This window comes from Echinops telfairi, unplaced genomic scaffold (assembly GCF_000313985.2).
Source record: "Echinops telfairi isolate 266 unplaced genomic scaffold, ASM31398v2 ScPeMD7_7467;HRSCAF=8505_1, whole genome shotgun sequence".
In the NCBI taxonomy this organism is placed as follows: domain Eukaryota; kingdom Metazoa; phylum Chordata; class Mammalia; order Afrosoricida; family Tenrecidae; genus Echinops; species Echinops telfairi.
The window spans coordinates 15295771-15305872 of NW_022111368.1; the positions used below are offsets into that span (position 1 = coordinate 15295771).

General features: G+C 42.0%; 1 protein-coding gene across 4 annotated transcripts in view; it reads right to left on the bottom strand.

Moving 5' to 3' along the window:
* Positions 1 to 10102, bottom strand: part of LIMS1 (LIM zinc finger domain containing 1) — an 83048-nt gene that overhangs the window by 16989 nt on the left and 55957 nt on the right. For all 4 annotated transcript variants that reach the window (XM_004704322.2, XM_004704321.2, XM_045283950.1 and 1 more), the window contains exons 3-5: positions 2706 to 2772; positions 1332 to 1452; positions 451 to 600 (exon numbers count right to left, since the gene is read on the bottom strand). In XM_004704322.2, the coding sequence (XP_004704379.1) occupies positions 451 to 600; positions 1332 to 1452; positions 2706 to 2772 (338 nt within the window). The remainder of the gene's footprint in view (positions 1 to 450; positions 601 to 1331; positions 1453 to 2705; positions 2773 to 10102) is intronic.

The following is a 10102-nucleotide window of genomic DNA, read 5'->3' on the forward strand; positions in this document are numbered from 1 at the left end:
AAAAAGAATCATTTTTAAAATATTTTAAATCCTATTGGAACAACACGTTATAAAAGATAACTGAGGAAATTTTAAAATGGACTAGATAGATGTTTGATGATGTTACAGAATCAAGAATAAATTTTGAAGAAAGGTTATATCGTGATTCTAGAGGAGAATGTTCTTTTACTTTGGAGATGCACAGCAAGGGCTAGTCATGGTGTCCACACCTTGTTTTCAAACTGTTTCATTGAAGAAAAAAACAACAACCAACCAGCCAAACACTTAAAGGTATTGCGTTTATGAACATGCACACACCAAAAAAAAAAAAAAGAACATGCACACACCGAGGAGAGAAAAACAGTGCACACACACAACTGCGGCAAAATACGACACAAAAGTGCAGATTAGTTTGCTGTGCTAGAGTACCATGCTGTGCTCTGTGCAATGTAGAAATGTACACAAACATACCCGCAGTTGGCACAGTTGAAATGATCGGGGTGGTATGGGTCATTCTTAAATATCAGCGGCTGCTCGTCGATGATGGCATGGCATTTCTGGCAAATGTACTTCCCAAGGCCTCTGGCTTTCTCACGGTTATGACATGGACGGCACAGATGTCTAAACAGAGCAAAAGCCGGCTTAGAAACGTACATCTAAAATCTACGGCTTTTTCTTTCTCATGACTAAAAAGATGCATCTTTCTGTATTGCTATTAAGGAAAGAACTTGTGTTATACAAAGTGCCTGCTAAGCTTACGAAGAGCAAAATCAAGTTACTGCTTTTTACAAGAAACACTATGTAAATGTCCATCTGAGTTAGACCTTAAAATGTTATAAATATTTGCAAAAACAAAGTTATATGCACGGATTCTGGTCTGGACAATCTGATTTTTAAGCAATTCCATCTTTATTTCTACAACTGACATGGCAGCTAAGGAATGCATAGTACTAGTGCTCTATCACACAAAATTCTAGGCCCTTTCCTAGTGAGCATTATCCAAACAAACAAGAACCCACTGCCATCAAGTTGATTCTGACTCAGCAGCCAGGAGAGAGCTCCCAGGCAGGGCTTTGCAAATCTTTCCCGGACCAGCTGCCTTATCTTACTCCAGCAGAGCAGTGGTAGTTTGGACAAATGACCGCATATTTAGGAGTCCAAGCCTTGTCAGAGAGCACCGGCAAGGGCAGGTAAGCATTAAACAGATAAGCCAATATATTGCTATCTATGAGTTTCCGAACCTTAAATTCAGTTTCTTAAGAGGCCTGCCTTCCAGTGCCAGAGAGAAACAGGCATGACCTTGCCTAGTCACTTTATCCACCCACATTTGATAAGATTAAAATAACTCCTACCTCCCTGCATTCTTGACAAACCCAATATCTGCCAAAATCTCCTCACAGATGTCACAGCGGAAACATTCGGGATGCCAGCTGTTATTCATGGCTTTAATAACTCGGCCAATGATGAATTCACCTGGGGAAAAAAGCATATAAAAAAGTGTTCAGTGTGAGGCAAAAAAACCACCAGGGGAACAACATTTACACCTTTTTCTACAAACAAGGGCATTTTATATATGTACCTATTAGAGTAAGCAGGATCTATCAGATATGCAATATGTTTTTAAAAATCATCCACACCTTTGTGTGCTGCTGCTGCTGCTGCTGTGGTTTAAAAATCCCCCCTGTAACTCTATCTGTGAGTGGTATTAGAAAAAAATTCTAAATACAATTTTTGTTTTTAAACCAATTCTAAATACAGTTTTTCTTTTTAAACCTATGTACTACTAAGCTTTTCTGAATGCCTTTTGGTTTTTCCTTGTCGAGACTACTGAAATCCACAAGCACGTTTCCTCATGCCCCATGCTTCGTTTCTGCAGTCCCTGGGAACCTTCTAGGAGAGCTGTTAGCAACCAGTGATGGGCTAAAGGCCAGCAGCAAGAGCAAGTAACAAACACACCGTGACCATCAAACACCTGAAGCATCCCACGAATTGTTCTCCTATCTCTTTCCATTACAAACCCGAAAGCAAATAGGTAAAGGTTCCACGAACAGGGGAAAAGAACATTTCCAAAGATCAACTAATGTCATTCTAAAATCTCCCTGGCAGTTCCTAAATACTTTTCATACTAGAAGTTCTTAAGAATTTCTTTTTCCCAGGTATTGACCCTCTTACAGTTACTTGGACATCAGCAACAGGGGAAGGAACTGACACTGTATTTAATAAAACTCGAAAAACCAAAGACACTGCTGTGGAGTGGATTCACAGCAACCCTATGGGACGGAGTGGAGCTGCTCCTGAGGGTTCCTGAGATTGTCAGAAACTTTACTGGAGCAGAAAGTCTCCTCTTTTTCCTCTAAAGCAGCTGGTGGGTTTGAACCACCCACCTCACGGTTAGCAGCCTGACGCTTAACCCATTATGCCACCAGGGTTCCTAAACACACACACACACACACACACGCACGCACCCCTGAAATCCATGGACATCAAGTTGATACTGACTCATAGTGAGCGTATAGGACAGGGTAAAACTCCCCCAGTGAGTTTTTAAGACTAACTATTTACGAGAGTAGAAAGTCTTTCTCTCTTGGAGCAGCTAGTGGTTTTGAACTGCTGACCTTGCAGTTAGTTAGCAGCCCAGCTCATAACCATTTTTACTACTGACACGTCTAAACTGTGAAGTTATGTACTTTGAAATGGACTGCATGGCAATCAGTAGTCACACTTACCACACTGATGACAGCAAGGAGCAAAGAGCATCTGAAAGTCATGTTCACAGTACTTCCTTCCTTCAAACTGAAATAAAAAGGGTAATCAGATAAGAAATAAGCACAGGATAAATATGATCATGCTCGGAAGACCTATAGGAAAGATGGTTGGGTTTTTTTTGGGTGGTGGTGGTGTGTGTAAAGAATTCATAATTCCGCTGGGAGTTTAAAATGCAGGTCTATTTTTATAACTTTCTGTATATCTACATGTTGTCAGAGACAGATGTTGAACAAGTTGAGACAAAGATTAATATTCTTGCTCTAGAATACAGTGACTTTACTTCCAACTATGCTTGATCATTTTTTGTTCATATATATACTGTCTTTAAGAATATGAAACAAGCATTGGGCTACTGTCCACCCCAAAATATGCACCCGCACAAATCCCCATGCCATTGTAGGGAGTACATGCACATCAGCACCCTGAAACACTTGCAAGGTGGCACATGTTCCAGCGTCTATCGTCTGCCTGGCACTGTCGGTGAAAGGTGTAGTTAATAACACTAAGCAGGCCCGTCGTACATGTCCCTCTGTAGAGGTGAGGGAGAGCAGTGGTACACCAGGAGTGGGGGCCAATGATGAGTCACTAGGAGGCAGAGATTCGGAGTGGCCTGTGTGGGGAAAGCTATCAATAGCTTTGAAATAGTGTGGGACTGCAACCCACGCAGAGGACAAAGAAGTGATTCAAACGCTCAATAACACATGCTACGGATGTAACAGGTGCTATTTTACAAAGTGGTCTCATAGAGATTGTCTCGTGATCCTCCTCCAACCCTCCGATGGGTGGGTGAGGACATATGCCTAGAGAGAAGAAGCAAATTTCCTATGGTCAAAGAGAGAGTCAATTGTGAAACCCCATTTTTGCCCCTCTTAATTTGGTTGCCAGCAAATGTCCTCCCACAATATTTAGGTTGATATCCAAATTTTGTATTTTAAGTTTAAATATATATACAAGGGATACACACAGACACAAAGACACAACCAAGGTATACACACAGACACACACATTGTTTGGGCAAGGTATATTTCTAAATACACAGAGTTTAATATTAACATTTAAAATGAAACCAATAAATCCCTCTTTTCAGAGTAAACCAGTGTTTCCCAAAGTGAGTGGCACTGTCCCTTGGGGAGCAATGGAACGATGCGAGGGGGCTGCTAAGGCAGAGAGATACCTCCACCTCATCCTGTGGGATAGGCTGTTGTACTCAAGCTTTTATTGCCAAGGGGACGCTGCGGGAGCTTTTCTCTGACAAGGCAGTGGCAAGTCAATTACGTTTGGGAACCTATCTATATGATGGAATCAAAATATGATTCGATAGTGAGCAAGTTATTCTTTATAATGACCCTGGTATTCTTTAAAGTTGGAAACAGCATTTATTTCATTGTGAAATAGCTCACAGAGCTATTTATAATTTCCTTTTCCCACCGGGTTTCATCCTAGTATAAATATTTTTTTATATTTAAGCCTTTAATGGATAGATTACCTAATCATACATCTCTGAAACTAAAATGTATATGACATAAAACGTCATATTTTCTGTTTTGAAATCATACAGTTTTTCTTGTGAATTAAGCTATTACAATGATCATGATTGAACACATAATAAAAAACACATATATTGTAAATTTTTTGTTGTTATTTTCTACTTAAGAAGAAAATCTTGCCCTAAGCAGGACTGCCCTTTCCCCCCAAACATTCTTTCATGTATCCATGGATAAATATAACTCACTGCTAAAATGAGCTAAGGTTCAGAGTTAATTGTAGATCTATTTTCTATTTTGGGGCTTGTGCTGGAGGAAAAAAAATGTGCTGAGATAGAAATTAGTCACAGGAACTGTTAAAGCCATTCTCAAAAAAAAAAAAAAAAGCCATTCTCCTTTGATGCTTTGAGCTCCTTATAAGGTATGTGGTGGCTTTAAAAAGTTCAGGGGAAAATGGAATTTAAAAGATAGTGGGCTTAAAAAAAAAAAGATAGTGGGATTTTCCCACCAACTGTTTTGAAGCTCCCACGTATATGCTTAAAAAACAGTATTTAATGATCAAATTCTGTTTTTAATGATATATCCATTATTAACTTTGACAATTGCAGTGTAGATTTAGCTCTATTGATGTTATCTATCATATTTTACCTGGCAAAGCCAGTCTACACAGTCACACCAATAAAATCAGATTGGTTGTTTTTTTTTTTGGCCACAAGGTTTACTTCATTGTTAAAGACAAATGAATGAGATCTAATATAATTAATGTACTCATTTTAAGTTATAAATAGATGTTAATGAATCAGTATGCTGTTACGCAATCCTCAATTTGTAATAATACTTTTAAAGCTGTACTTGAATGTTAAACTATGTTATGAAGTGAGATACAGTCCTTCTGTTTAGCATGAGCAGTACCCAAAGAAGAAATCAGGTATAAAAACTCAAAAGGAATGACAAAATAACAATTTATAAATTATCAAGGGCACATGGGGGAGGGGAGGAGCGGGGAGGGAGGGGAAAAATGAGGACCTGGTGCCAGGGGCTTGAGTGGAGAGGAAATGTTTTGAGAATGATGAGGGCAATGAATGTACAAATGCGCTTTACACAATTGATGTGTGTATGGATTGTGATAAGAGTTGTATGAGCCCCTAATAAAATGATTAAAAGAAAAAAACCTCAAAGGAATAATTTCATTTCATTAGAAATATCAACTCGTACTCTGTATTTAACATATGAAGATGAATGCTGCTTAAAAACTAGTCCAGTAGTTAGTGTATATGCACCCACCCCTCAGTGGCATGATTTGGTTCCATAGACCCAGTCATGATGTAAAAATTAGTGTAATGTGAAAGTTGGGAACCCCTGTTGTCTTTGGTGTCCCCCAAGCCCAAGTCACTCAGCATGGGCTGGGTGCCTCTGACACATTTCGAAATGCATGCGGTGAGGTGGTCTCCCTTCCCCCCAGCACTGCGGTACTCGTGGGAGTTAGTGGTGGTGATGGTTGACAGTTGCTTGCCACCTACTGCTTCCTGTCCTAGGCAGGGACCTTGTCTGCTCCTCCTACTCCCGTGGTCCTCTTTCTGCTCCCCTTTGGCTCCACTGACCTCCCCGGCACCTTAGGGCCCTCGCCTTGACTCCCCCTGCCCATTGATGACCTTGTGTCATCACGCTGTCACCCTGGGCCAGACTGAACTAACGCAGGGGAAAAGGGTGGAGGGTGGTTGGTCTCTGTCCCTTTTGAGGCCTGATCATCTCTGAGGTATATCACAGGGCCTCTGGTGTATCCTTAGAGGTGCCCCAGGAGGGTGCACTGGTCCCATCCTCAGCCCCATGTGGAGCCCAGACAGTCTGGGAATTTTCCCAAGTCCTCCTCCCAGGTACCTGGACAGGCCCTGTTTCCCTGTGATCAGGAGGGAAAGGCCTGGCCACGCTGCTTGACAGCATTTTCAAAGTCCCCACACAAACATGGTCCAGCCAAGTGGGCACACAACTTTAAACATCACAGTCAGCATTACTCTCGGCTCCCACTTCAATGTCCATTACTGCCAGATGGATGTCATTAATGTATAAAATAGTCTGATAGTAAATTTTTACTATTGTCATAAATGCAAAATGTCCAATGACAGGGCAGTTGGAAAGTGAGCAGTAGGCGTATATTGTATTAAACAGGAGATAAAATGTTAAAATAAACATTATAAAAAATAAATTAGGATTGACTTTAATTTGAATAAATCTTTGAAGATATGATTTAAAATAGGTCATATCATAGGGGTTAAGATCCCTAACTGTGGATTTAGACCACCAGAATTCAAATGCTGAGTCAGTTGCTACCTGGTGGTATGACCTTTGGCAAGTTGTTTACCTTCTCAATGCCATATTGAGAAGAATCACTGACTTATGCATTGTTTATTCTAACACATGACACATTCTCACCACAGTCATCATTTCTCAGCAAGCCTCTCTGCATGGCAGGAGTCTCCCTTTTAGGCTATGAGTTTACTTTGCAAACAGGAGATAAAAAAGGCACAACTCTGCAAGGCAAGCCATCACAGCTACTCCCACCTGTACCGGATAGCTGAATGCAGGACCTGTAAGAGACCTCCTAAAGGCAGGCTTCACCCTCCCCATGAGAGTACATCAGGAACAGAAAGACTGGAAAGCCCATTGGGATTAAAGAGCCTGCTTAACTATTGTACTTGGCACCCTGGAGCCATGCCTTATGTTAAGAGATGGTATTCCTTTCTTGTAAAGTGGGGAACACAAGTGCTACTGTGACAATAAAAGTATTACCAGACAAATTTATTTTAGGGAGAAAAAAATGGATCCAGAAACTGACTCCTCTAAAACTGGAATAGGATAATTTGATATTGATGACTTTGAAATAGCGTATATCCCAGGATACACTTACAGTATTTGGACTCTTGCTGTAACTCCAAATTGGGGAACTCCTCTGCTGTAATGCTAGGGTTGCTGTTGTTAGGTGCCACAAGTGAGCTCTGACTCACAACAGAACAAAACACTGCCCAGACCCGGTGTGAGCCTCACAATGCTATGTTTGAGCCCACAGCTGCTGCCTCTGGGTCAAGACGTCTCATGGAGGGTCTTCCTCCTTTTTGCAGCCTCTCTTCTTTAACAAACATGATGTCCTTTTCCAGGTTCTGGGTAACTGTCCAAAGCATGCAAAGACCAAGTCTCTCCAGCCTCACTCCTAATGAGCATTCCAGCTGTCCTTCTTTGAAGACAGGTTTATTTGCTCTTCTGGCACTCCACGGTATTTTCGGTATTCGTCTGTGGTCTTCCTGACTCTCTGCCTAACCTTGCCGCGTGAATGATGTGATTGGAAATACCTGAGCTTGGGTCAAGCACACTTCAGTCTTCAAAGAGGCATCCTTGCTTTTTAATACTCTAAACAAGTCTGGTGTAGCGGATCTATCCAATGCAAAATTGTGTTTAATTTATTTGACTGTAACAGTTGTCTGTTTTCTGCAACGTGTAGAAATTATCAGCGATGTATGGCTTGATTTCTGAGCTTGGAGAAAAATCAGAAATGGAACCAAAGTAGAATTTTGAGATATACTTTTGGAAAAAAATAGAAATGATAAATTTGACAGACTCAAACTCCCATGATTTCTTACCAGGTAATTACACATTTCCAAACTCATTTATAGCCCTACTCATTAGGATAGTGGTGCACATCCCCTCCTGTCAGAACGGATTGATAACGAAGGAAACAGTACGTTTATTGACTTTTAACAATTTTACTGACATGCAATTCACATGTCGTACGTTTCAACAGTTCAATCACATTCATAGGAGTTGTGCAACCATCATTACAATCAATTTCGGGATCTTTCTTCTTCCATGTACTCATTGTTGTTAGCTCCCCATTTCCTGCCAGCCTCCCCTGTCATGCCCCTTAGAATCTATTGTTCCAGTTGTTATTTCTACAGGTTTACCTAATCTGGGTTTCATATACAGAAAATCTTACAAAACTAAAACAGAACACAAACAAATGGCCCGATAACAATGGCCCAATTGGGGGTGAGGAGAAACTCAATAACAAAGCAGAAAATATTAAAACCTGGAGCAATTGTACACTAGGTTAAAAGAAGGAGATCATGACAAGGTGCCACATTTTGACCTAACTACAACTGGTGCCACCCACCCTACAATGTATCCTGTCTGGTAACAGAGTCTTTCCCATATTTGGTTCATAGTCACAGGAAATTCACCAGAGGCTTGGGATCACAGGGGGTGCTGAAAATGGGTTTGGGGCTTTGACTATCATCTGTGAACTTCTGTAACGTGGATGTTCAAAATTTAAGCCCTAATACTATTCCCTCCTCCAGAGTTGGATTTTATTATTTACCATCCCTGGATCACACAGGTAAATCAAATTCTTTAAAAACCTAGGGTGCTACCACCTGCAAGTATCAGGAGTTGTTCATTGAGGGAACAGATGAACTCAAAGCAAGAGAAGTTGCTTTTGTTTTAGTTTTAGACTTCTATGAAGAGTGCCTCCAGCGAGATAGAAAGAAAACTCCAGCATTAAAAATAGAGCTGATATCTTATTTTAAGTCAAGCAAGTAACATCATGATAAATGGAGAAAAGGTTGAAGTTGTCAAGGATTTTGTCTTACTTGGACCTGCAATCAATGCTCGTAGACGCACCAGCCAGGAGCCCAAAAGACATATTGCATTAGGTAATCTGCTGCACAAGACCTCATAAGAATAATGAAGAGCAAGGATGTTACTTTGAGGACTAAGTGCACCTGACCCAAGCCATGGTATTCTCCAGTGCATTACATGCATGTGAAAGTTGGACCCTGAATAAGGAAGGCCACACCACAGCCCTCCCCTCCCCTCCCTTCCTCACTTCAGAGGACAGCACTGAAACTACCGCTCAGGGAGAGGCACACTTCTGATCAGAGCACACAGGAGCAAATGAAGAGGGAAGGAGAGAGAGTGGAACACATCCTAGCCCATCAAGCCCCTAGGACGATATTCCTGCTCATAGCAGCCAATGCATAGAGAGGACCACAGAGCTGGCCCCACCATAAGACACGATGTTCCTCACTGACTCATAGCACTCCGAGGGGCAACACTGGAGGCACAGTGCGGGAATTGGGCCACATCAGACCCCACCACACTGGGGCAAAAGGCTATGGGCGTGCAATAGAGCAGCAAGGGGAGCAAAGCAATGAAGCTTCTGGGGAATGCCAAAAATAGACTTTGGGGCCGCAGCATGGCACCCCATCAAGCCCCTAGGACGATATTCCTGCTCATAGCAGCCAATGCATAGAGAGGACCACAGAGCTGGCCCCACCATAAGACACGACGTTCCTCACTGACTCATAGCACTCCGAGGGGCAACACTGGAGGCACAGTGCGGGAATTGGGCCACATCAGACCCCACCACACTGGGGCAAAATGCTATGGGCGTGCAATAGAGCAGCAAGGGGAGCAAAGCAATGAAGCCCCTGGAGAATGCCAAAAATAGACTTTGGGGCCACAGCATGGCACCCCATCAGGCTGGACTGGAAAACACTCCTAAAAGTCAACAAACAGACCTGGAACTATTTATAGCCCCCCACCCCCACCCCCCCGTATTTTTTGTCATTGGTTTTTGTTTTCTTTTGCTGTTGGGTTTTACTCTGTCTTGTTTTTGTGCTTAGTATTGTCTCTGCATGTCTATGTAGATAAGATATGCAGGATAAACAATCTGGAGGAGAAAATAACGAGTCCAGTGGTTTCAGGGGGACATGGGTGAGGGAGAGGTGGGGGAACAGAAGTGGGTGTTAACAAATCCAAGGAGAAGGGAACAACAAGTGATCTAAAAATCAATGGTCAGGAGGGTATAGGATGCCTGGTAGGGC